This window comes from Manis javanica, chromosome 13, assembly GCF_040802235.1.
Source record: "Manis javanica isolate MJ-LG chromosome 13, MJ_LKY, whole genome shotgun sequence".
NCBI lineage: Eukaryota > Metazoa > Chordata > Mammalia > Pholidota > Manidae > Manis > Manis javanica.
The window spans coordinates 72111239-72139120 of NC_133168.1; the positions used below are offsets into that span (position 1 = coordinate 72111239).

General features: G+C 43.8%; 1 protein-coding gene across 4 annotated transcripts in view; it reads left to right on the forward strand.

The window, feature by feature from the left end:
* Positions 1–27882, forward strand: part of ZDHHC14 (zDHHC palmitoyltransferase 14) — a 255031-nt gene that overhangs the window by 121100 nt on the left and 106049 nt on the right. For 3 of the 4 annotated variants that reach the window (XM_017657073.3, XM_017657074.3, XM_037023546.2), the window contains exon 2: positions 18633–18793. In XM_017657073.3, coding sequence (XP_017512562.1) covers positions 18633–18793 — 161 coding nt within the window. Of the gene's footprint in view, positions 1–16137; positions 16342–18632; positions 18794–27882 lie in introns of those variants that run through there. The other variant, XM_073219817.1, reaches the window with a different exon arrangement.

A 27882-nucleotide genomic window follows, 5' to 3' on the forward strand; every position in this document is an offset into this window, starting at 1 on the left:
GATTTGCCCTTTCCACTTACTGCTTAGGTGACCTTGACAAATTGCTGAGCGACTGTGTTTCATCATCCGTTTCCATAACTCTTCCTAGGATTGTTGTGGAAGTGAAATGCAGACTTCGTTTCAGGTCCCTGGACCTATTCATTCACTATGTCAGTTCTGGCCTTTATAAATACAAATATGATGTCAAAAGCCAAACAGATAAAAATGGCTTTCACAACTAAAAGTGAGAAATTCTACCATCAGATAGTGTTTGAACTTAATATATAACCTCAAATTAAATTCAAATGTTAGTGAGAAACTGATAATCTGCATTCGTAAACAGGAATGGTCTTGACAACAAGCCCCTGGTTTTTGTACCAACTCTTTCCTTAAGTGTGGGGCATGTGATCTGGCTTATGGGCCCTGTTTTTTCTCCATTTTCTGTTCCTGTGATCTTAGAGAAATAACGAACATAAGAAATACAGTCTGGGAAAAAGGAAATTCAGTATAATTTTGGGAGGTATGGATTTGAAGGAAATTATTTCTTTTCTGATCTTCAAAAAGCTACCAAAACCATTTTTTACAAATATTTTATTATTTAAAAGGTAATGTGGAGGTTATTTTTATTATTTTTAGAAGTCTACTAACTAAACTGTTTTTTTCTTTTCTTCCCTTCTATTTCTTTTTCTTCCCCCACCCTATCCCGCTTTCCTTCTTTCTAAACAGAAAAGGTTTAAGAAGGAAGAGGCCTTGAACTGTCAGGCTCTGGGCACTAGTTCTAGACTGCCTCCTACGAAGGCTGCATTGATCTCTACCCTCCCAGCAGCGGGAGAGAGGGCTATTCTCCCTCTCTCTCTCTGTCTCTGTCTCTCTCTGTCTCTCTCTCTCTGTCTGTCTCTCTCTCAGCCTTAGGAACATTTGTCAATGCAGCTCTAACTCTACTAGGGGTATTTTTAATTCGCTTTTCTTTGATTGCTAGGGAGGTTGATGGCCATTTTAATTTCTTCTTCTGTGTTAAGGTCCCTTACTGCCCTTTTGGGGGCTATCTGCTTCTCTCTATATTATGGTTCATGTAATGTGTGATGTGTGATCCAAAAATGCCTTTCTCAGTTCATCCTCATCAACAGTGTATTAACGGAAAACCCCGGGGCTTTGGCCTGTGCTGTGCTCTTCAGCCTTCATTGCTACTGACATGTTTTTTCTTCTTGTGTCATCAGGAGGGCTCCAGCGGGAGGCTGGGAGCAGGGCTATCAGACATGTCCACTCAGCTGCTGTGCAAGCCCCACCACAGAGACTTTTGGCTTGCTTTTTTTTTTTTAATGCCACTTACACAATAATATCAAACCACAGGAACATAAAAGTTGGCATAGCCTGATTCCGGAAAGAATGTTCTTTAAACTCATTAAAAAACAAAGACTCACTGGTAAATGTTTCTCTTACTATTTTGTATAAAAGATGGACCTATTTTCTTAGGAAATAAAAAGGGGAAATATAGCTGTTTAGAGGTGTCTAGCATAGGATTAAAGAAATGCAGTGGATAAATAAATTTAATAGGATCTTTAGGGAATACCAGAATGCTTATTTGTGCTATTTTTATTAGCTTCATTTCTATTTATTTGCAGTTTTTAAATACATAGCAGTTTTCCAGCTCCCTAGTTTAATTTTAAGGTCTTTTCTGTAGCATATGGCTGTACATAAACATATGCCTTCTCTTTCCATTTTAATTCCTTATGTATCTTTTTTTACATATTAGGAAGTCAGATTTTCTTGGTCATTGTTTCTGTAAAACTTTCACATCACCTTGAACATAATCATTTGGGCCCTGGGGAGGTAACCCAAGTTTCAATTAATCAGTGATAGAGCCCAGACTACTAATTTGTAAGTTTTTTTTACATCCACAAGGATCCTTCTATACCATTTAGCCAGTCGGAGAAGATCAAAGGTAAAAAGTACATTCAGGATTTATTCTATTCAGACTGTTCTATTCACTAGCAGAAGAAGAAATTTCCATTTATTTGGCATATTAATTTCCAAATGGAGTTTGTCCCTGATAGAACTGTGTGTATTTGAGACCTATTGCTGTATAACAAATTACCCCAGAATTTAATAGCTTAAAACAACAAACATTTATTTTCTCACAGTTTCTGGATCAGAATTCCAGTGCAGCTTAGCGGTGTCCCCTGGAGCAGGGTGTCCCATGGGGTTGCAGTCAAGTTAGGGGATGGGGCTACAGCCATCTCAAAGCTTGCCTGGGGAGGATCTGCATCTAGGCTCACTCACGGGCCTGTCGGCCGGAAGCTACCCCGTGAGCCTGGCCACATGAGCCTCTCCAGGGGACAGTGCACAGCACGACCTGTCAGAGGGAAGCCTCTGAGAGAACCAGCAAGCGAGCAGGAGGAAGTGAGCCGGAGGGAGGCCACAGTCTTCGTGTAAACTCATCTTGGAAGTGCTAGCCTATTACTCTTGCAGTTTTCTAGAAGTCCCTAGGGCAGGCCCCCAGTCACACTGAGTGTGAATACCAGGGAGCAGGGATTTCTGGAGCTGTCCGGGCTGCCTGCTATACTGTGGCACTTTTTTCCCATGGTGTTTCAGAGATTTGGATTCTGGACATCAGAAGGCATGAGCGTACTGCCCTGTTGGAGTCCCCCAATGGTGCTTCCTGAAGCCAAGCCCGCAGGGCAGCTGCTGCCATCCTGGGCCCCCTTTCCTGCAACACCCCTGTCTTTCCCAGAGCTCCCCAGAGGTGGCTCCCTCCTCCTCTCTGGGAGCGGGTGGGGCACTGAGGTGCCAATTGGCAGATTGGTATCTGCCAATCACTTTTCTGCTTAAATTCCTCTTGGAGCTTTGAAGTCAAACTTTCCCCTAGCCCCACTGGCTTTGACACAAATGCAGAAATCTCATACGCTCTTTCTTTAAACCGCAAGGAAGTCAATGGGGCTAACCCAATACAAGGAACACTGGAGGAGTGTGGAAAATTACCAGAAATCCACACAAGTACAAAACAGGCTTTCGTAGGAGGAAGGGAACAACATTTAGGGGATACCTAATATATACTCAGAGGCTTTGCTAAAGGTCTTTAAAACAGTAACTTATCAGTTCTCAAACCAACACTACAGTGGAGTTGTCATTACCTATGATTTACATAATTCCAATTTAAAACACAAGGTAACTAAGACTGCAGTAAGTAACTTTCTCCAACTTAGAGAGTAAATGCCCAGTTTAAAATCTGAAGCCACTTGCTCTGATTCCAATGACCAAGGCCTTCCCCCAATACCACCGAATTTTCATGTGACCCTGGACGCACCCCCCAGTTCTAGCATGGAGGTGAGTTAGATTGTCTTCACTGTTAGTCTACTGGTCTTGCTAAGGCAGGGCTGGGGATAGGATGGTACCATTCATTAGTCACTTCCAGAACCTTCAACTCTTGCATTTGCCTTGGGCTATTTTTCTTCCCACAGAGGAGTTGTCTCAGCATTAGGAGACTTGCCGACCCTCAGGCTCATGGAAAGGGAAGAGGCTTCACTACCTGCCTCTACATTTGTGCCAGCTTGAAAGTGGCCCCTTTTCTTCCTGTCTTCTTCAGACTGTGTGACCATCTTTGGCTGAACCCATGAATATGCACCAAGGATTGGCTGAGGAGGCTGGATTTGCTCATAAGACCTATGGGCAGATCTGATAGCCAAATTATTTGACAACTGCTAGAGCGGGGACCTGGAGACCTCCAGCCTGGGCAGACATTATCCTTATTTTCTGGGTCATGGAGAGGCCCAAGGGGTGTAGGGGAGGGACAAGGCAGCTCACAGTGGTTAGGGGACATCTGAGGCACCTGGGGCATCATCTTTAGCAGCCAGCCCAGGAGTGTACTTCTGTGTAGGTACATGGTGACATAACTCCCTTCGTAAGAGCAGTAGTTGATAATTCTTTTGGGGTCACAAACAGCTTGGAGAATCTATGCATCTTCTCCCCTCAGACTGTGAAGCTCATGACGTCCAGATTAAGACATGGCCTACGGTAAGGCCCAGCATCGTCTCCCATTGCTGGAAGCCTGTGGGGACCTCAGCTGAGCCTCCTAACAGCTGTGCTACCTAACAGCAGGCTGGCTGCCTCAGTCCCCCCACCTCCTCGCAGACTGTGGCTCCCCCTGTCCACTCTGAATGAGAGGCTGGGTCCTCAGCTCATTTGGAGAACAGCAGTTGATAGTCCTTGACTCAGTTTACCCATTTTCCTAGGTTCTGACCCAGATGTTGTATTCAAGAAGTCTTTGCAAAGTATGCTGTTACATTTAGGCAACATTAAAACCCCACCATCTTGCATGGTACACATTCCACCAATGGAAGAAGAGGCAAAACCCAAACTGATGGAAACTTCCAGTTATAAAGTCTGCAAGTACTGTCCAGAAAAAGCATGACAGCTGTGAAGTTTTGCCACTGAGCACATAGGCACAGCTAGAGTATTCTAAAGCATTTTTTTTTTTTTGGTGGCATCTGTTTTTTGACATTAAGTCTCACAAGTGCTAAAGACATGAAGTGGTGTTCTTGAAGCAGCCGCATGGTAGTCCTCTCAGGCAGGTTTCTCTGGAACCGTAAAAGACCATCCTCAGAACCTGACAGGTCTCTGGGACTCCACTAATTCTACTGACTGTTTAAACCACCTGGACAACATGTGGCACAAGCCCTAGATAAATGAGGGATTGGTCCTTGCGAGGTGCTTTTCTGATCTTTTTCCTTCTCCATTGTTTCTTTCTCCAGCTTCCCAGTTCACCCTCCAGCTTTGCCACCTGCCTGGCAAAATTCAAGGGGTTGTGGTAGCCACTTAATTTAGAGTACCTTTCGTGGCAGTAATATCTTCCAAAAATTCCAGCGGGATAGCCAAGCATGGTTTGCCCAAATCCCTGTTGATCTCTCATCAAATATGTTTTCCCAGATGTTGCTCCACCATATCTCTTAAGGTTGTTTCCGTGATTTTGTCCAGAATTAATGGACATTATTTTGCCTTTTGACCTCTTCTTTTTAAAAATTCATTAATAGTCATGTTTGCCACCAGGCAGTCTTCAGAAACCTGTTCTATTTAAAAATAACTGAAAAGATTTTTATCTCAGAAGTGTGTGGCTTAAAAGAAAACTTAAGTGAAGAGACAATAGGAAAGCTTAACCACAGAAGAATATACCTGCAATTGTATGAATGGGGTGCCTAAGGCATTAATTAGTCAATAGCACATGGTATTTTTCAGTTTTTTTCCAAAGAGTTCTAAGAGTCATACAAAGTACAGGTATATCATTGTACTTAGTCCCATTTAGAAAAACAGACTCGTGGGTGTTTCCTGGCACCTTCTACCTGTGTTCGTCTGAGGTTCATTGTCTCACCTGCTTGACAGGCATGAATATCGGAGCAGTGTATTCAGTTCCACACTGACTTCTTACAAGTGGGGGGCATTAGACATTCTACATCCCTCCCTCTTCTCACAGGAAGCAAGTTACTCCAAGAGCATAACCTGGAAATTTTAGGAAGCTTCTTTTTTCACAAGGGTATTATTTTTAACATTATACCCATCAGAATCCTCCCCAGTATTGAAGCAAAACTATCCAGCACTCTTTGTGTAACATATGCCTGTTTTTAAATAACAGGAGCCGAAAATAAATAAGTAAATAACCGGAGCAGTCTTCCCCATTCGGTGTCAAAGCCTGGCTAACAGCGACTCATGATGCAAGTGCTTTTCTATGTAGAAACTGTGGAGTTGGTTATTTAGCCATTGGAATTGGGAAGCAGAGCACAAGAGAAATGTTCCTGATCTTGGAGCACTGGGGTGAGAGCCCCTCATCAGTCTTCACTGAAGCTCAGGCGATGTCCAGAGCAGTTTAACATCCTGTGTGTCCCTGGAGGGGCAGAAACCAAAATGGGGCCTGCTTGCCTTGCCCTGTGTCCTCCCGCAGTGGTGGCTGTGGCCCTCCAGCCCTCCTAGCTGCCCCACACCTTGCCTTGGAAGGAGCAGCCATGTCCCACTGCTCTGCCCCACATTCTGGGCTCCGGCCCTTGCTCACAACAGGCAGGATCCTGTGCTTAGCTGGTTTTTTGGCAGGTCCACCAATCGTTTCCTGTCCTACCCATCTGCTGGAGATCCATCATTGAGAGGTGCTGTCAGCCATGACCCCTGAGCCTGACTTCTCCACAAACATGGCGAGGCAGCTTTAAGCTAAATCAAGTTCAGGTTTTTGGGGGGTTCTTAATTACATATAATAAGGGTAATTGAGATCCTTATAAAAGGTGAAGACAGTTTCCACTGTGTCTGTATTCTACCAAGGAAGTACAGAGGGTGCAATTCACATCTGCAGACCTCAGCTGGTGGAATTGGAAGGGTGCGCCCTGGGCACGTGGGCTTTGAGGACAGCCACTCTGACTTGAATTGATTCTTGAACTTACTAGCTGTAAATTTACTAGTGTACCTCTTTGGGCTTAGTTTCCTCATCTGAAGAATGGTCTCAATAAGACCAAAGTCATAGACTTTTGTAGAGAGTGTATGAAATATGATATGTGAAACCTTTTTACATGTAGGTACCCTGATCAAAAAAATGTAAATTTTCATCTTCTGCACTATCCCTGTCTAGCTGCCTGTTGACTTTAAAAACTGTGCAACCACACCTGTGTGTCCAGCAAGGGTGGACCTTCCCTTTGTATCAGTCTGTTCTGACCTTGCCCTCTAATAGGCTGGATAATTACACGATAGGAGTCCCTCCCACCACTTGGGAAGAGAAATGCCTTTACAATTTTTTAGCACAAGGGCAATTTAGAAAAGAGTAAAATAGTCCATACCATGGGCTGTGTTGTGGTGGGGAAAAAGGAATAAGGTAATCTGTTAATGAATACTAAATGCTGCCCCTTTAGACCAGGAAAATATATCAGTGCCCCCCAACAGCAACCCAGTAGCCACATGCACATCTCTGAAGGTGTCCTTACCCAGTGGCCCCCAACTTGGTGCCAGAGGGTTTGTGGACTTATTAATCTGCTCACCTTACTTTGCTCTTATTTCTCTCCTTTTGGGAAATGGAACATTTTTTAATTAAATTCACATACGGCCTTTTTCTTCTTGAGTCAAAAGCACCATATTTCCATTTTATATAAGTATCACATACTATTTTTCAAAGTATGTGTCTCTACTATTGAAAATGCCATCATTTTGTGAGTTTATGAGTGAAATAACTTAGCCATCTACACTCACATGCACCTCTGTCTAAACGACTGGTTATTTCTAACCTGTATTTATCCTCTATTACCTACTTCTAAGAGGCTTATGATGATGGGTGTGTTAAAAATCAAATTTTCAATTCCTAGGGAATGCAATCTCAGGGAAACACTATAAAAGAAAATTTACTTGGTACTTCTTCTTCCTTTCAAAAGGAAGAAGGTGGCTGTTTGTCCCCCATGAATAGGGGGAAATTAACCAAGACACTTGGGTGAGGAGAGCTTCAGCAGAGTAGGAGGCTGCTGTCGGTGGAAATGGGGAGTCCACTGAAATGTCTACTCATCTCCATACATGGTTTCTTTACTTGTTTCAACTGCATGACTATCTTTGCCGCAAATTGCCTTGCAGTTCACCACCCACAAGGTAGACCAGAGCTCTCACGTCTGCTCTGATGACTATTCAATTCAATTCAGCAAGCATCTGCAGAGTGCCTACTCTGCAGCAGGAAGTGTCTGGGCGCTGGGGATACAGCAGCAACTAAACAGCCTGCAAAGACCCCTGCCCGCTGGGCTCACCTTTGCCACAGAGTCCAGTCCTGGTGGGTCCAATAAGTCTCCACCTTATCGCTTGTCAGTCAGTCCCGGGAGGCCTGGACACAGTAAATACCGCCTAGGGGTCCGTACCATCGTGTCCTTGCCACATCCTTCCTCTTTGCTGGCCTAACTCCTGCTTAGATGTCTGTCCACCCACCATCCATCCAGAAAGTCTCTGATTCCATCCCGGCTCACTGACTTGGTGCCCTGCAGTACTTCCTCAGTACCCTCTGTATTTCTGTCACCAAACTTGCTATTTTGTTTGTAGGTAACTAATTTGGAGTGTGTCTCTTCTACTAGAATACAAGCCACTTGAATGCAAGCATCTTGTCTCGCTCTGGTTTCCCTTGCATTTGCACTGGAGTGTGGGCATGAGTATGTGCTCAGTGAATATGTGTGGAGCGACTGCATGAAGGAACAAATGGTGCTCCGTGCTGTTGGCCGGCCCCAGTGTCAGAGTACTTGCTCTCTATCTCTGCAGAACTTTCCTAACTCACACAAAGGCAAAAAGGCTTCAAGTTAGTGCTTCTTTGTAATACCCAGGATCACTTTTCCAGAGCAGTAACTTCTGGGCCTTGGTAGGAAAGGACTTGGCCCAGTGTGATGGTCACTGGTGGAGGCATGCTCGCTCAGTGGCAGTGGCTTTAGCCATGTATACAGCCGTGTGTCCGCCTTAGCAAACCTGGGGGCCCGGCTAGGGCCCAAGGGGCAGAGCTGCCCAACACTGGGTCTTGGGAATAACAGCTAACAGGAGGGAGGAGGAAATAGGCACAGAAACAGCAAGTCCATGCTGATAGGACCATCAGCACCACCCCTAGGGTGTCCCTGGACCACAGTCCAGAAGAGAACCTGAAGTCCTGAGTGCCTTAGGACGGGAGGAGAAGACTAACCGATGTTCACTGTGCAGCCTACAACCAGGCAGGGTGTTTTCATCACCCCAGGGTCTTCTTGAACATGTAATGATCAAACTCATTTGTACTTCTTTAAAAATGTGTCTGTAGACTCACCCATTCTCCAGGGACATTTATAACTGAGATGTCCAGCACTTGGGGCCAACTCCACGAACACTGCCATTATTTGGAGGGGGCTTGTTTGTGTAGCATTTTATCCCTTCTCATTCCTGAAGGTCTCCTTCCCCAACCTGCCTTACCTGGACCCACCCCAGCCCAAAGCAAGGGAAAGGGACCCTGCAATGAATCTGAGACCCTGGGTCTCCAGCTGGTAAGTGAGAGGCCTGTGTCTGGGCACATGTGGCCCTGCACCTCAGGTCTCCTTCCTACTGACTCCTTGGGGTTTGTTTGTTTGTTTTCCACTGCGCCATAGTGACCCCAGGGCGTAGCTGTCTCTGACTTTGATATATAAATGTCCAGTTTAAGATGGCAACCCACAAGGAGGGCAGAAGGACTGCCTCCAGTTACCTTCCTGTAAAAAACTGTACAGACTGGAGTGGAGATAGAATACATGAGTTATGTCTTCTTAGATATGTATTACTCTATACCTTGAAACATGGCATCTAGTTATAGTGGTCGGTATAAGGCAACCTACAGCAATGAAGGGCCTCAGCCCCTTGAGGTTTTGATTTAACCTGAATAGGCATTATTGTTGAGCATCTTTTGTATTGATAGTTGATTTTTAAAAAGCAGAAAGAGATTTTAATATTTTGACAGTTTCCCTCTCCTTTTTTCAATGAGTATTTATGTACTTTTTTTAATCATGTATTTTGCACTGCCAAAACGAACTGTTTAATTGAGGAAATGTGGAAACTACCAAAAAGCACATATGAAAATCAGACCTTTCACCATGGATAATGAGGTAATATTTGAGGACATATTCTTCCAGTTATGAATATAACTGTACATTTGAAACAAAAGCAGGATCATCTTGAGTCTACTTTGTATCCTTCTTTATGGATATCTACTCAGTTCATTTACCAGTATGTGCTGGACTGAATTGTAGGCACTGCGGGTTACATCTGTGAACCAAGCAGACAAAATCCCTCAGTGCTTTGAGTATTTCTTCTGGTGGGAGAACCAAATAGTAAAGAAGTGAGTATGTCCAATATGCCAAGCGGGGGCAAGTGACACGAGGCAAAAGAAAGCCTGGAAGGGGGCCTGGAGTGTGGAACTGCTGTGCTCAGAGAAGGTTCTGCAGAGAAAGTGATGCCAAGCATTTTTTTGTCCAACCTTGACGTGGAGGATGTGGAGGAACTTTGTGGCCTCGGTGAGTCTGTGTATTGGGCAGAGGGCATAGCAGAAGTCCTGAGAGGAGGCATGACTAGCAGCTTCCAAGAGCTGCCAAGGGGCGTGAGGAGGGCATGGAGTGGAGTAGAAGGTGAGGCTGAAGGTCCCAGAGCCCAATCACGTGGTGGCCTCAAGAGGATGAGGTCTTCGGTTTTGAGCAGAGGAATGACGTGATGTGACAAGCTTTCACAGCACCACTCTTGCTGATGGGATGGATCGTGGAGGGCAGGAGTCCAGAAGTGAATGTTTTTGAGGGTTTCAGGATGGCACTGGGCAGAGAACCTCAGGCCATGCTGAGTCAAAATGCAATTCAGAAAAGTGTGAAGACGTTTTAGGTATCCTTTGCCCAATTTATTGCATTCACAGTTAAAAAATATATACACAATAGTGATATGGTTTTAAAATTGGTGTCTGAGTAAGTCAAAAATAGCTCTTTCTGTAAGTGTAAAGTTTCTGAGTAATTCAAGAATATTGTCTTCTTTGGCACATTTTTTCCTTAATGATACATCTTAAAATTTTGGTACCTGAGGGTTGATGAGATACAGAATTATGAATCGAGCTGAAGTTCTGTGGAGATTTCCCTGTAGAGAGTTGCAAAAATGACAGTGAGCGTGGACACCCTTTCAAGAATAAAACTGGGTCAGAAGGAATACCACCTTAGAATTCTGTTTAGGGCCAGAGCAAATCCCAGTCTCTCCTCTGGCTTCTCTGTCCAAAGGCCCCCCCACCCTCCGGTGGAAACTCTCCACAGGGACCTCTCTTGCCTACCAACTTCTTATGGTCCAAGATGCACTGAAAGCAAAACGATGGAGTCACTGTGGCCGATTGGCTCAGCGCCATACTCCATCCGAAGATGACACGCACCATCGCCTGAGTCAGGACTCCAATGGAAAACCTGGGATGTATGGTCGCCATGCCTAAGTAGTTACATTAGGTCATTAAAGAGCCAGTTTTAGAGCAGAGAAACACTGGCTTTCTGTCTTGTGATTCACACATACTAGCCAGGAACCTATAGCTTCCTGGAATTTTAAATCAAACTTGAAATAACATGGCAAAAACTTTGAAACACCACAATTTTCCCTAATATGCCATTGTTCATTCTCAGGGTAGATGGGTAAGTTGGGCTGTTTGCACAGTGTGATTTAAAGCCTGGGTTTTAAGATGCTATCCCCAGGTTCTGTGTCTGTAAGTGGACCTATCTGGGTGGTCTGGGAGACCCCAAGTTAAGAATAATGACAGATTTTGTCATACGGGAGCTCTAACAGGATTCAGTCAACACTGTGCTGTGGAGACAGCCCTGCTGTATATCCAGCCACCTGGGGAGGCCTGCAGGGAGGGCTAGCTTGCTCGGTGACCGTCCTCTTCTTGGTCAGCCAAGCTTCACCTCCTTCCCTTGACAAGCCTAAAAGCTCCAGTTCTCAGATAAGAAAATAGATGAAGACTAGTGTAAAATGAGCTGGCTCAGTTTTTGATGACACTGTGAGACATCTTTACAGGCTACAAATTTATATGTGGAGTTCTGCTCTCATCATTCTTCCTCTATGGATTTCAGCTTTTCCTTCCAGTTTTCCCTTGTTATGTTCCCCCTTTGGCCCCTGGTCCACTAATTTAAATTCCCTCCTTCTGTACCTTATTGCTAGGTTCGTCATTATGTGCAATTAGCAAGAAGGGAGCTATTCAAGCCCAGGGTGCTTCCGCTGGGTGTTCTTTGAGAATTGCATCCTTAGAGTTTTATGAAATCACCTGTTTGTTTTTTCTCATTTTAGAATTGTGAATGCATGTTATTTCTGAATTCACTTTTTTCTCTGTTTGTCTCCAAGTAATGTGCTTATCTTTGCCCTAGAATGGTGCATTTATTTCAGAGTATGTAATTAAGGAACAAATCACGATATTAATGGTGTTTGTGTCCCTGCCTATAGATGAAAAATACATTTAATTTACAGTAACTCATATGAAAAGGAAAAAGATCATTTTTATTTACAACCTTTAAAACCTCCATTCCTCACAATACTACTCTGTTATTATTTCAGACATATGAGTCATTGACTCAGATTATTTCATGATCACATGCCTAAACTATTTATCATTGAAATCAAGACTCTAGATTAAAATAATAGGTTAACTGTATGATTTTTTAAACATAGGACCCCCTTCATTAGGGTGCAGCATCGGTGAAGCAAGTCCACCTCTCCCTCCAATATAAACTTTAATTGTGTACCACATTTCCAGGTAAAAAGAACAGCTATTCTCATGTTTAGGCTTTCATATGTACAAGACAGAGCAAAAATATCAAATGTAGGCCGTGTTGTAGTTAGAGGTCATGAGCTACAATTAACAGGATTTTTTGGGTATGTGTATCCATTTGCAGGCAAAAAATTAAAAGATGACTCAAACTGTTTTGCTGTGGGGAAAGATTCTCTGGTTTTAATGTCTCTGCTACATATTGTTAATATTGTTTTGTTTTTGTTTTGGTTTTCAGTAAAGCTAGTCTTCCCCTGAAGAATGTCCTGTGGAAAAACAGAGACCTAGCTACGCAATAATGAAATCCAGACATCCTATCTGGAATGCTTAACAAATTAATTTAGTCCCAGATTTTCATCCAAGGAGTCAGTTTTCTGTTAAATTCTAACCTACGAGCCAGTCTCTAAATATGAATGCAGAAATAATGATAATATTGATCTGTTTGATGGTAAAATAATTTTGTCATAATTAATGACAAAACACACTAACCTGTGTAGTTTCAGATAATGTAGCACCCAGAAAGTAGCTCTGCCCTTCATGTACAGATATCAAAATACAAATAATTACTTTTCTTAATGATTTGAGAAGATTGATATTAGAACTGAAAAAAATTCCTTCTGATCTTTTGGTAATGCTACATTTTCTAATTATTACCCGGAAGTACTTTCTGTACCTGTAATGTACAGTGAGTTAACAGTTGATAGTAGGTATTTAATAAAACAGTATTTAAACCAGAGTCAAACAGCTCACACTGATGTCTGTGATAGAAGGAGCACTGCAAAGGCTTTCCATCATGTTAGCATTTGTTTTGTCTGGTGCAAAATTAGCTCATTTCTTTTGTGTTATGAAAATACGCGCTTTCAGAGTCTTATTTTTTTCCTCCTGTCACTTTCGTATTGAGCTTTATGAAGATTGAGATGCGTGTAGCCTGTTTTCCACTTGGCTCTGGGTTATATGTAGGTCACGATTCTTCACACAGAAAGAAGACTCCATTTGGTGTTTATGTCTTTGGCAGCTGCATCATCATTTTGTACCAAATCCAGGCCCTTGGGGGTAGGAGTCTTCCTCATCACAGATGGTGCTCAGATCCCATCCTCAACTGCTCAGAAATGGAAAGGCACCATTTTCAAGTTGTCTGAGCTCAGGCTCAGAATTTTTTTCGCTGCTTGCTGCATTCCAGCCATTAAGCCCTGCTGGTTAGTGTGCACTGGCTGGGATTGCCCATTAGTCTTGCCTTCTTCTGGAGGTCTGGCGTCACTGTCATGAGCAGGGTCTGCTTATTGCTTTGTCTTTACCGGGACTGCAGGTGCTCTCCGCTTCTTCTGAGGAGCATTTGGAAGGTGCCTGGGTAGCACTGATCTCACTGTTGGCTTGGGGCATGAATTCTGCTGCTCTTTATAAAGAGCATTGTCCAAGATTACAAAGAGTAACTCTATGTTGTTCTTTGTCACTCAGAGGCTAGCAGGATATAGGGACTGTCACAGAGCACCTTGTACTGTACAATGTTGTACCAACATAAAGTACTTCATCTGCTAGAGCTCTAGAGCATGGAGGGGTTAGAGGTTCTAGTTAATACTTAGAGAATGCATGTGTATTGCACTCAACTCAGTGACTAAGGAGAATTCCCTCCCTCCCTCAGCCAGGGAAGCCTTCAGGGCAGGACAGGGCCTTAGCACCTGTTAGAAGAGAGTTACAGGACCTAGCCAGCTTAGCAGATAAGAGAAGCGGGTTCTAGACACAAGGTAACGTGGTTGTGGTTGATGCTGAGCATATGGCTAATTTGGCTTTCCTGCTATTTTCTGTGTTACTTTAAAATTAAGTGACTGAGTCCCATTTAGTCATTCAATAAGCATTTATTAAACACCTATTAAGTGTGAGGCATGTGCCAGGTGCTGTGAAGGACACGAGATGAACAGAGCCCGGTCCCCCTCTCTGGGACTTTCAATTCAATAAGTACATAAGGCATGTCTGCATATGCCGAGCAGACATCACTGAGGCCCAGAGACAGAAGCTGTGGCTGCTGTATGGGCATGAGCCAAGAAAAGCTTCACAAGTCTTTGTAGAAACTTGAGAATTGGGGAGGCCTTGACAGGGGCCTGGGGGCAATTCAGACACAAGGGTGGATACTGGGGAGGCTGAGAGGTCAGGGCGGCCATGCTTGCACATGTGAGATGGACAGTGGGGTGGAGGTTGAGGAGAGGCTGGGGTCCAGGCACGGTGGGGTGTGGGTGCCCATGAAGGAGCTTAGACCTGATTTAGCAGAAAAAGGGGAATCGCTGAGGCTCTGAGCAGAGACGTGTGCAATAGAGCTGGCAGCAGGGTCAGGGCGGGTAAAAGGGGGCCGGTGGTGGGCACAGGCTGAGACAGCTCTTGCAGCTGTCCCCCGGAGTCAAGCAGAGCCAGGACCCTAGTGCAGTCTCTGTGAGGTTCTTGAGGATGGGAAGGGGGGCAAAACGAGATGGAAGGATGGGCGCCAGGGTAGGGGCATTGGCCACTTTAAGACAAGGGAAAGAGAGAACAAGACCTGCCCACAGGCAGAGTGCTCAGGTTCCCAGTGGTTCTGAGAAACGGACTTGAACATCTGGTAGACCCAGAGAGCACCAAGCCACCTTGTAGCAAAGCTGTTCAAGGCAGCACTTTCCAGCCGCTTCCCACCCGCGTCCTTTCGTCTCCAGAACCTGCACTTGGCCAGCTGGGAAAGAGGAGGAGGTTTACATCAAAATGAAGTTAGAAGTTTCACTACTAATTACTTAAGGGAGGCTGTTTGCCGCTACAGTGACCGAACGGCTTCCTCTCACCCTCCTCTCCTGTCCAGAAAAGTCCGGGGGTGCGCCTGAGCTTTCACCTGGGGGCAAGAACAGATTTAAAAGGGATTCGGGAGAAGTTATATTTCCGATTCACACCTGATTCCTGCATGTTTGACAGCCAAGAACACAGTTGGAAAAGCCGAGGCAGGGAGGGGGCACTCTCTTGTCAGCCAGCCTCTTCCTCCTCCTCCTTTCCTGGGCGGGTCTGAATGACTTAACTGACACTCAGTGCACATAACTTAGACCGCAGTGTGTTGTCTCTGCAATGAGAGGGTGCCGGGAAGAGAGAACTTAATGACACCGATCTCAAATTTTGAATGTCAGATATTAGCATGGGTGGGAGGTGGGGAGAGGTGGGTGGAGGCGACGAGAGGCCTTGGGAGCAGTCAGCCAGGAGCAGTGGGGAGCCCTTGAGGACCACGGCCCCACAGGCAGTGCTGTTGAGACAAGAACCTGTTGAGGAGATGGCTCACTGACTGATTACATCTTGCTCTAAGGAGGAAACCTTTGGGACTTGAGCAGGCAAACGTTGAGGTCATCCAAGTTACATCCAAGACCCAAAAGGAAAAACAAATACACTGTAACCTAAGATCTACAGAGTCTCCTTCCCTGGAGGGTTCCAACAGCCCTGAAGTATTCTCCTTGGAGAAGCCAGCGGAGCTAAATAAATCTTAGGTGTTTAGAGCTAAGACTGCATCCTAGTGACTGGTCTGTCATATCATCCAGCAGGCCCCTGCGTGCTGCTGCTTAACAACTGTACCGTTTCTTATTCCAACTCATTAATAAGAAAGAGGAAAAACGTTGGCCTGTTGTCTTCTCTGCCATTATTCAAATAAGCATTCTTTTGTTGAATCTAAATTCCAGAAAATTCTCTTTGATACAGTTGACCATTTCCTAACCATTTTGCTTAAAAAAAAATCACCTAGAGTACATTATTTTAGACTAAGAAAAAAATTTTAGGGCTGACATATATACAAATTGAATTCTCTTAGTACCAGGGTCAATTTGATGCTTTCAGTATGGACTGTGTTTCTGATTGTGGTCCACTGGCATATTTTCAAGCTTAATACAATATAAGGTTTCTTTTTAGATGGCAGTAAGAATAACAAAGATAGTCATATTTTATGACACAAATACTTTTTAATGATTGAGAGTTTGGATTTCTTGATATTAACTCTGGGTTGATAGCAGTCAGCAATATAATCAGTACACTTTCTGCAAATGTTCTTTATCACCAGCTCTTCACAGATGCTCCCTGTCAGTCCAGATGTGTCCCATTCAACGTAACGGACACACCCTGAAAAGGTGCCTATTTCTGCAGCTCACTGCGCTGTACTGTATCATAGCCCTGGAATACAGCCCTGTAGGAACATTTTGGGTTCTGAATTGGATGCAGTATCAAACACAATTTTGATTGTTACTTTACATTGACTCTCTAAAGGGAAGGTGGTCATTTCCTGTTTTTATTCTCTGCATGTCTCAAGTTGAAATGCAAGTTCTGTGCTAGACTCTAGGGCCCAGGCCCACATGAGAGGGACGCATCTTAACCGACACCAGGTTGTAAAATCTCCTAATTGTTAGGACAAGTAGATCTGTATTGCAGGAAAACATTTCCTTTACAAATCCAGGAGCAACATTAAGTGCTATTTGCCAGGTTATGGTGTCCCCAGTTTCTTAAATGTTTCTTAACTTAAAGCTTTTCAGTACTTAAAATCATAAAATCAAATATTTTAGAAACACTGGGAACCCACTAAAGGGTTTTAGTTATGTTAGTATTTGCCCTAAAACCCTTGAGGAAAGCCATGATTCTTTTTTATCCAGAACAAAATCAGATGTATTAAGAAAGTTTCTTCCATAAACTAAGTGAGTACTTTCACAAAGGGAATTTCTTTAGGTTAGACACTCTTGTATTCCTTTTTTCCACAGCAAGTTCTTTGCATCTCCTTGCTCTCTTTGCCAAATGCACCTCCCCCCGAGAATCTCTGAGGATACTCAGAAAGGCTCCTAGTGTCCGGGAGTCCAGGTGGGATGATGCTGATGCGGGAATGACCGTTAGCAGGGTTTTCAAGGTCCCCCGGAAACCCTGTGAAGAGAAGTCACAACTGGCAATCCGGCAGAGTGTGACCTGATACTGTTTTTTTGTTGTTTGTTTTGTTCTGTTTCTGTAGGGGAGCTGGTGGGGGAGAGCTGAAAGAGATATTAGAAATAGATATTTTTGTCTCTCTTGATCAGGTGATTCTCTGGAGACCACAGTACAGCTGCCTGGCAGGAAGTCCCCCATAGTCATGTTTGGGGTCACTCCTCCACCTTCTTAAGTTGTCAGAAAGCCTCTGGGTTTCTCCAGAGAAGGGAATTCAGGGAAGCCTTTGGTCTTCGGGTCACAGCAGCTCCTCCACACAGACCCGTCCAGGTCACTGTGCTATTTCCTGGAACATGCCTGTTGCTGGTCTCAGCAAAGGGAATCCTGGCATGTGGTCTTCAGGGCCTGGACTCCTGCCAGCATGCCCTTGCCATCCCACCTGGGATCTCACCACCTCCCCTGCAAGCACCACACAGAAATGGAGAGCAAATCCCCAGCACTCTCAGGGCTGGGCCCCTAGCCATCTCCTCATCTTGAGCAAAGCTTTGCAGTCCCTCTTCTCCAGCTCCCCTTCCTTGTCTCTTCTTGAGTGTCTGGAAGAGTATCACCTGACGGAGTTAGGTGGTGCTTCCCCTCCAGGTGCCGTAATTCCATAATTCCGTGGTGTTCTACTTTATGCCCCTGATGTGACTGAATGTGGTGATGACAGGCTGACCATCGTCCCTGCAGACCCCATCCTTCAGTGAGCTCCAGGCTTCGAGCTAGTTCTTGTCTGCCTCTCTCCACCTATGTGGAGTCCAGGGACAGTGGCTGGGCCAGTGTGTGGTTCTTCCAGCTGCCCTGGATCCGAGCACAGCTGGCATAGACTTCAGTCTGTCCCAAGGGTGCTGCTCCCTGACTCATCACAGGCCCTGCTGCGTGTCAGCTCATAGGCCTGGAGGACAGGAAGGGGTTAATTAGCTCAGAAACTGTCCTGCAAGTTAATTTCCATAGTTCATTAACCATTTTCGGATAGACTTGCTCCAAAATATTGAAAAATGGGTTCTTGCCTCTTGAGGATCTCTGCGTTGTGTACCCTAAATTGTTCAACCCAGGGAGAAAAGGCTGGGTCTAGTGAAGGCAGTTCTAAGCTGGTGTCTTCTTGTATTATGCAATTTCAGGGTGGGTGGGAGGCTCACATAGACTCGTGAGCTGTGTTTACAGTGCAAAGGGTTCCAGCTCTGTACATCTTACGTTAATCATGCAAGCAGGATTATTTTCATTTATCTGCCAGTCTTTCCTGAGTAGCATGGTGGGAGCAGAGGCCCTGGCGTACTGTGGCTGGGTTCAGCTGTCCACACCACGGAACTGCAGACCTCTCCATTTGCTTGACATCGATGAATTTTTAATGGGAATCAATTTTGTTCTTCTAGAGAAGCCTTTGGCTTCTTGGAAGACATAGATCACTTGCTGTTGATTACTGACATTGTATTTCCTTTCTTTTTCCCTCCCCTCTGCCTTCCCAAACTGTTGGCAGCTGCCCGTATCTAGCAGTGAAAATCACCCCTGCCATCCCCGTGGTTGGTGGCATTCTCTTCTTCTTTGTGATGGGGACCCTGCTTCGCACCAGCTTCAGTGACCCCGGAGTCCTTCCGCGAGCCACGCCTGATGAAGCTGCCGACCTGGAAAGGCAAATAGGTAACCCTGGAGGTGTGCCCTCAGCCTCTGGCCACCTCCCACCTGTGCTCAGCCGCAGGGTAGGGGGGGAAGCCCAGGTGCCTGTGCAGGAGGGGCGAGCAACCAGGGAGACGCCCCCGGAGCCTTCATTCACCCCCGGCTGGCTGACCGGAGTAGGAGGTGGGATGTAGAGTGGTCAGAGGTAAGGCCAGGGCACTGGTGCGCTGGAGCAGGGCTGACTGCACCCTCAAGAGCGGTTCCCCAATGTTGCTTTGAAGGACCCACGTTTGCTCTGGGAGGGAGCCTTCACCCGTGATCTACAGTGTGGGCGGTGGCTCTCAGTGTCTTTGTATCTTCATAGCTTAATTCTAGTTTCCATGACATAACCCTGGAAAGGTTACATCTTAGACTGCTGGCTCATTTATCCAGCCAAGGATCCAGAATTTCCTTTATTAAGGCCTAACAAAGATATATATTCATAATATGTATTGAGATGAATGGCTTCAGTTTTCCTTATAAATTGAAATCCTAGGATAAAAAGTTTACAGCAATCCATTTTAAAGATACTAAAACAACTCCCAGTCCCTCACACAGCAAACTTTTCAGTCCTTTGTTTTTCATTAAAAAGAGAGCTTCTTCTTACTCATATTAACAGTTTGCATCTGTGAGTGTGTAGCTCTGCTGCAGGGCCATGATAATCTGACAGAAGTGGCAGAGGGACTCTGATGACTCAGTGTGTACATATGATTTAGGTATGAGAACTCACCTGACAGAGAGAGCTCTTTCCCAGGGTCCCCACTGCCCCATGGGCTTCCTTCCCAGCCTCACTCAGCCAAAAGACTCCCTCTTCCCACAAATCAAAGAGATATCAGTGTGGGCTTTGCTGGGCAGCGTCTGCTCTGGTCTGCCATCTCCAAGGGCTGAAGCACAGCTGTGTCCTTCTCTGAGTGTCCGCCCCATCCTTCATCCCTGTTGCCCAGGAGGGTAACAGTAAAGGAGTTGATGGAGGGAGTATACAGTTGTGTGCTGGGCCTCCTTGTGTTCTGAGTAGGGAAGAAGGGGAAGGCAGAATCAGCAGAGAGACAATCTCTTAGCCTTCTTGGGACTTTCAGATAGGGCACTGAAGAGGCATAAAAACCTCAATCATAAAATAAGCTGTCACGGGGATGGAAGTGCAGCCCGGAGAATATAGCCAGCAGTTCTATAACATCTTCCTATGTGGACAGATGGTAACAGCACTAGCTGGGGTGAGGGTTTAATGATGTCTCTAGCTGTTGAATCACTGTGTTTTAGACTTGAAACCAATATAAACCTGTACATCAACTATACTTCAATAAAAAATACACTTAAAAAATTCTTAATTTAAAGGCTTATATTTATAGCATGTTAATCATTTGTAAAGGCCATCCATGGCTATCATCAAATTTGATCACATCCAAGTATATTTGTGAGGAGGACTTTATTATTATACCCACTTTACAAATAAGGAGACTAAGCCCCAAAGAGGTTAAATGGGAGAAAGTAGCAGAGCCAGAGCCTGGAACCCAGTCTCCAAGGTCTCAGCACATTTTTTCTAGGTTGTCATGTCATAGGGAAAGAGGGAGACCAGGCCCAGTTTCCTTCCTATAGGCTCAGGTCCTGTGGAAACTGCATAGTCTGTGCACACATCACGTTAGTGTGCAGCTGCTCCGGCGTTGTGCGGGAGCCTGCTCCCAGCACCGGCTGTTAGGCATCTTCCTGCTGCATTCCTATTTTCTGTCCCACCTCCCGGTTAGTACAAGGAGCATCTACAGAGTCAGCAAGATTAGGAACCTGTTTTCTGCCTTTCTTACAAGGTGGATGATAAAGAGTATGTTTGGAGTTCTCTTTTATAAATGTGGATTCTAACAGCCACAGAGCCTCATTCATCCTCCATTGAGGAAGTGATTCACAGAAGAGCATTTTCTTTTATTTGGCTTAAGATTGATAACCTCAGAGCAGTAATTTTCAACATAAATATTTTTTTTTAAAATGTTCTGCTCCATACCCACAGAGACAAGGATTCTGTGAGACAAACTAGATAGGGAAACACGAAACCAGGTCTTAATTCCTGTGAAGGAGAAAAGCAGGGTTTCAGAGATAGGACTGGTGTGGCAGAAATCCTCTCTAAAAGGCAACAATAAAACTGGATAAAATAGAGATGATCATTTCATGGCTCTAGAACTCGGTTGTATTGAGGAGTGGTTATTCTTGAAAGCCTGTTGATCTTTGGGTGAGAATAGCGGGAGTCTGTAGCATTCTCGCCTGGAGCTGCTCCAATTCCAAGATGAATTCTGAAGGTGAGGAGGTTCTTCCAGGACAGGATGATCCCTGAAAACCAGCAGCTTTCCTGTGGAGGGGACGACTTGATTTGCAGTGGAGTATGGAAAAAAACAGTAACTGAAACTTCCGCCTTAAGAAACTAGAAAAAAAAAGAGCAAACTGAACTCAAAGCAAAAGTAGTAAGGAAGTATTAAAGATGAGAGTGGATGTCAATGAAATAGATACAGAAAACAGCAAGAAAATCAGTGAGACCAAAAGTTAGTTCTTTGAGAAGATCAACAAAAATTGACAACCTCTATCTCTACTGCCTACCTACCCTCCTGCCCCTTCCAAAAAAGACAGAAAGAAGATAAAAATTATCAAAATCAGGAATGAGAATAGGGGCCAGTACCATTGACCCTACAGAAATTAAAAAGATTTTAGCCTTATGCTACAAATTAGAAAAGCTCAGATGAATGGAGAAATTCTTAAAAAGCCACAATTATGGGAAAATGACTCAAGATGAAATCTGAAGAAACCCATAACAAGTAAAGCAATTGGTTGTCCCCGTGTGGAAAGCTGAATCTGAATTCCCACCTTATGCCATACACATACTTGAATTCAAAATGGATCACAGACCTAAATATAAGAGCTAAAACTGTAAAACTTCTGGAGGAAACAGCAACCTTTATGACCTTGGGTTAGGCAAAAAATTCTTAGATATGGCACCAAAAACATGATCTGTAAAATAAAAAGATGATGCATTAATTGAATTTCATCAAATTAAAAAACTTTTGTGCTTCAAAAGACACCATTAAGAAATGAAAAGACAAGACACACACTGGAAGAAAATATTTGCAAATCATATATCTGATAAAGTATCTTATATCTAGAATATAGAAAGATGTCTTACAATTCAATAATAAGACAAACAACCCCAATAAAACAATTAAAGGATTTGAAATTTTTCCAAAGAAAATATCTGAATGTCCAATAAACACATGAAAAGATGCTGAACATCATTACTTATTGGGGAAACAGAAATCAAAACCACAGTGAAATACCACTTCACACTCGCTAGAATGGCTCTAATCAAAAAAATTGACACTAACAAATGTGCTGAAATGGAGAAATTGGAACCGTAATACGTTACAAGTAGGAATGTAAAATTGTGCAACCACTTTGGAAAACAGTTCCTCCAATTCCTCAAGAAGTTAAACACAGAGTCCCCATATCACCCAGCAATTCTACTCCTATATATATGTATCCAGGAGAAATGAAAACACACATCCTTGTATGTGCATCATACCTCATAGCCCCAAACTGGAAACAACCCCTGTGTCCCTCAATGGGTGAATGATGAGCAGTATGTGGTATATCTGCACAATGGGGTACTATTAAGGAGCAAAGTGTTGGCATACACTACAGCTTGGGTAAACCTTAAAAACATAACGTCAAGTGAAGGAAGCCAGATCAGAAGAGTGCATATTGTGTGATTCCATCTATATGATATGTCTAGAAAGGGCAAACCTTTAGAGACATAAGACAGACCATTGTTTGCCTGGCTGGAGATGGCAGTGAGGGCTGACTGCCCCAAACATGAGAGGACTGGTTGGATGAAAATGGGCTCAAACTGGATTGTGGCGATGGCTGCCCGATCTAATAAGTTTACCAATGTTACTAATATCATTCACTTATGATGGGTATGTAAGTTATACTGTTGTGGTATGTAAGTTATTCTACCTTAAGGCTGTCAAAACAAGAGAAAGGGAGAGAGGAGGAAGATGGAGCAGAAGGAAGAAGGACTTACTTCTCGTTGTGTGACTTTGGACTGAACCTCATCCTGTGTTCTTATCTTTAAAATGGGAGTAACGACACACTTCCTATAGGCTTCTTGTTGGGATTAGCAGTGAATGGTAGTATTTTTTTTTTTTTTTGAGAGGGCATCTCTCATATTTATTGATCAAATGGTTGTTAACAACAATAAAATTCAGTATAGGGGGGTCAACGCTCAATGTACAATCATTAATCCATCTCAAGCCTAATTCTCGTCAGTCTCCAATCTTCTGAAGCATAACGAACAAGTTCTTACATGGTGAACGAATTCTTACATAGTGAATAAATTCTTACATGGTGAACAGTACAAGGGCAGTCATCACAGAAACTTTCGGTTTTGATCATGCAATATGACCTATAAACAATCAGGTCAAATATGAATATTCGTTTGATTTTTGTACTTGATTTATATGTTGATCCCACATTTCTCCTATTATTATTATTATTTTTATTTTTAATAAAATGCTGAAGTGGTAGGTAGATGCAAGATAAAGGTAGAAAACATAGTTTAGTGCTGTAAGAGGGCAAATGTAGATGATCAGATGATCAGGTGTGTGCCTATGGACTAAGTATTAATCCAGGCTAGACAAGGGCAGCAAGACATCCACGGATGCAGAAGATTTCTCTCAAAGCAGGGGGGGTGAGGTTCTGAGCCTCACCTCTGTTGATCCCCAAATTCTCACCTGATGGCCCCCCTGCGACTGTGCCTGTCTTAGGTTGTTCCTCCCTTGAGGAATCTTACCCGTCTCTGGCTAACCAGTCATCTTCCGGGGCCATACAGGGAAATGTAAAGTTGGTAAGTGAGAGAGAAGCCATATTGTTTGCAAAGGTTAGCTTTTTACTTCTTTGCAGATTTATGCCCTGTGGCTTCTATGCCCAGCACTTGTCTCGAGGTATCTTTACCACCTGGAGGAATTATGATACTTGGTAAATTCGATATGAGGCACGAATTCTATTTAAGGGTTGTAATTAGGAAGGAAGAAGAAAAGCTATAGATGTAGCATATGAGGGAAACTTGGGAGGATTGATTATTTCTTTGACATATCTTCTTGTATAGTACCTTAAGTATGTATAGGTTTTAAACTATTAACTAATTTGCACACACATATTAACATAATAGGAATATGGTGACATAAACAAAGCAAATCTATAATTACCATCCATCTCCAGTGAAGCCAAGAAAACCATTTAGGCACCCTAGGCATTTGCGAAAATTTATCTATGATATGATGGATATTGTCCAACTGTACTTGAACCATCAGACAAATTAAAGCAGCCCATTTCTGGGATCTGTTCACATCCCATATGTTCTTTTAACCATAGATAGTCTATAGTCATGAGATTTTGGAGTGCTACAACTTGCACCCCTCCCAACTCCTGGTTGAGTTCCAACAGTACAGATCCGGTCAAATTTGTTGTCTCACTGTATGCACATGCCAGCCTAGACATCTCCCTCCTCATTCCAATGGCAAGTCCAGGAAACGGTGGGCTGGATGCAGCCACAACCGCAGCATCGTCCAGATCCCTGTGGAGGCTTTTTGATGATCATCCCCCGGCACAAGTCCTCCAGAGAGTGCTGATGCCGGAAGCTTCTCCTCATATCGTATACTTATTTTTTTTTAAGAATTGTCACAGTAACTTATGTTGCAACTAAAAAGGCATTAAAGAATGGCAGCGAGGGCCTGGGAGGTCTGGCTGGGGTCACTGGAGTTCTGCTTGGAAACTTCACAATTATAGAAAGTAGTTTTTTTTAGTATTGCTTGGCGAGGGTGGAATCTGATCAAGGAAGCTGGGTGTCTTTAAAAAAAATTCACCAGTGCTGTGGTAGAATCTGAAGAATGGTTGCCTCCAGTCGGCCCCTTTACTGGCTTGCTTGGACGCCGCTCTGCTGGACAGCGCAAGCATCTCCCTTCTTGGCTCCTTGCCTCTGTCCCTCCCTCTCTCCCTTCCTCCCCTTCCCTTCTCCCCTTCTCTCTCATCCTGCCCCCCTTTTGGTCAAATTCTCATCATCCAGGAGTTTTTCTTGCAGTACACAGAACCAATCACCATTTCTAGACTGAAGTTGATCGTTCATTATTTCCTAACTTAGTCCTTGCCCTGGACATCTAGGTGAGACTGTCTAGAAAGCCTGGCCCTGCAGTTTCCCGATGCTGAGGGAACCCTGGCCACCCCAGTAGCGCCTACACCACCCCAGAGAGTGCATTTCCTGGGAGCACCTCCACAGAACAGGATGTTTTCCTCTGCCAATTTGACTTGCCAGAGTTATTTCCCCAAAGACATTTTGATCCTGTGTTTAAGAGTAGAAACATTTTAATTGGAATTTTAACAACATTGAGGGATTTTTGCTGAAGAAAATACTTTCTGAGGAATACACTACTAAGCCAATTTAAGACTTTAATCAATTTTCTCTATTGCAAAGCTACACTATTTCCAACTTTTCCCCATTTCCATTTTTAGTTTACTAAAATTGGTTTAATTGAAGTAATTTCTTTTCTGCATAAAATTTATAATGAAGATTTTTTTATTGATCAGGTCTTTTTATATCATGAAAGTTGCCATTATCAATTTTCTTAGAGAACTATTATTTTTACTAAGACAAGTTTTCCTGGTAATTTAATTTTTTACCATGTGGATTTTTTAAAAGTCATTATGGATTTCTTTTTGGGTTGATTATTTCTGCTGGTAATAGTCCCATAAAATTGCTTTAAAATTTGATGGTTTCATATATTTTTACCTCATGATTATTAGTCCATTGTCTGTAACTGGGGTGTGATTAAATCTTCCATACACTTTGCAGTCACTTTGTGTACTATATAGTAGCTGTCCACACTGTTGACCATATCAAAAGAAAAGAAAAGGAGATAAATGGTTAGTTTGATTGGTTTTGCCACTTTTCTTTTCAGAAGGTGACATTTTCTGACTGTTTACCCCAATTCTTATTTGCATTTCCCTGCTCATGTCCACAATTACCCCATCTATCCTTGCGCAGTTTTTATTTGTAGTGGTCATTTCAGTGTCTCATGAACATTTTTTCTGCGAGGCCCAGAACCCTACTCAGCATTGAATCACACCTGCCTGTGTGGGATTCCTTTCTGCTTTTATACCTCTTTCCCCTGCTACTTGCTTTCTGTCCTGTTCGTTCCAGAGTTATAATGCCACTTCATTAGCTTTCAGACTTTCCCAGAACCAGCTTAAGCATTTACCTATGTTCACTGAAATAGAATAGTCTCTGCTTTTCCTGGGAAGCAATTGATTTAGTGTCCATGATGAACAGGCAGACTGCTATTCCGAGCTGTTTTTCATTCAGTGCTTCTCATGTGGCAGGCATCATGCTCAGCTCTCGCCATGCATGATCTCCTTTAATTCTCACAACATCCGCTCCATGATGTTTAGACACTATTACTGTTCCTATTTTATTAGAAAGCTGGTGCTCAGAAAGGAAAATGATTTGCCAAGATGTGGGCCCATCTACCATCACAGTTTGTGCTATTAACCACTAGCTGGTATGCTTACCATCTTGATGCCTTGGGGAACCAGGCCCTGAGCGAGGGATTTCTGGGCTCACTGGAGCAGGGAGCACTTCCCTCTGCCCGTAAGTGATATTCTCTCTTCCCCAGATTGTCAGCATATCTAGCTTTCGTGTCCTGTGGGCTAACTCAGGACATCATATCCATGGCTCAGAAACAGAGAGCTGTGTCCATCACGCCGAGGCCAGAGGGCCTGGGTCTGAAATTCTGGAACTAGGAGTGTGGAGCAGGATGAACTGCAGAGCAATTCCAGACAATTTGATGCCCCTTCATGCTGCCTGACTATATAAGGGCCTCTTGTACATTGGGGGTCTAAATTATCTGTGATGTCTGTGAAGGAGTTCATGGAAGTGGGAGGGGGGATGTCCCACCACACGTGAAGTACCTCTGGAAGAGACTAGCTTTGAAGAAAATGGCATCCTATAGAGAAAAAAAAAAGTAGATTATTTGTTTGGGGGAAAATGCTAGAACCATGTAGTATGTACTAATGCCAGACAAGGGTAGGCAGTGAGTCTCCCACACAAACACAGAGTGGTGGCTCAGAATGTCAAAATTCTTGATTGTCTCTTTTAAAAAAATCCAAGTCTGGGAGAGCTGGAAACCAGATGTCAGAATTCAAAATTATGGTATTTGGGGAAATACCACAAGGTTTTGAAAGGTCTAGTTCTGAGGAAACGAAGGAGATCTTGTTTTTCCAGAGGATTTGAAAGGAAGAGTGTTTTTTGTCCAGGATGTTCACTGAGGCCTGTATTATTTCTTCCTGTAGAATGCGCACATGGGGGCATGTACATGTGTGAGAATGGAGACCAGTTTCTGATGCAAAGTCATATGCTTGTTAGGGTGGTTAGGATGGTTAACGGCAGGGCATGCACCCTGCCAAGGGTCTCGTTGGTGGGCGCCCTTGGCAGAACTGTCCTCAGCCCTCCAGATAGCTTTTTGGGTGGAAAATGATATTCTCCTCCTCCTTACAGGAAGAGAAATTGAGACAAGTGAGGCTGTTTAACCTGCTGAGGTTACACTTCCCATCTCCCAGTGCACTGAGCCCAGGAATCTGAAAGTGTACATAGGCATTTTATGGACCTCTGTATCTCTCATCCTGGATCTACTGAGTGTCTTTCTTGATATAATGTCTTAATAAGTTGAAGGCTTGACTAACATATATGTACCACATACAGATTTGGAATCTTTTCTGTAGAATTGATGAAGTCCTCCCTGAAGGCAATGGCATCATTTCCTTGCAGATGAGGAGAGATCTCTCTCCCTCTCTCACTGCACCCATGTCATGTTCTTTGAAGAATTTGTGTTAAATCAGCAAAATGATGGCATTGAGCAGTGTTGACATGCTTTGCTAAAAAAAAATCAGTTCTCATAGCCAAGGCCATGGAAGGGGAGGGTGATGAAATAGGCAGGGTGAGGGAAAGTTCACTACAAGAGGGCAGAGGAAGCCAGAAGCCTCAAGCAGGGAGA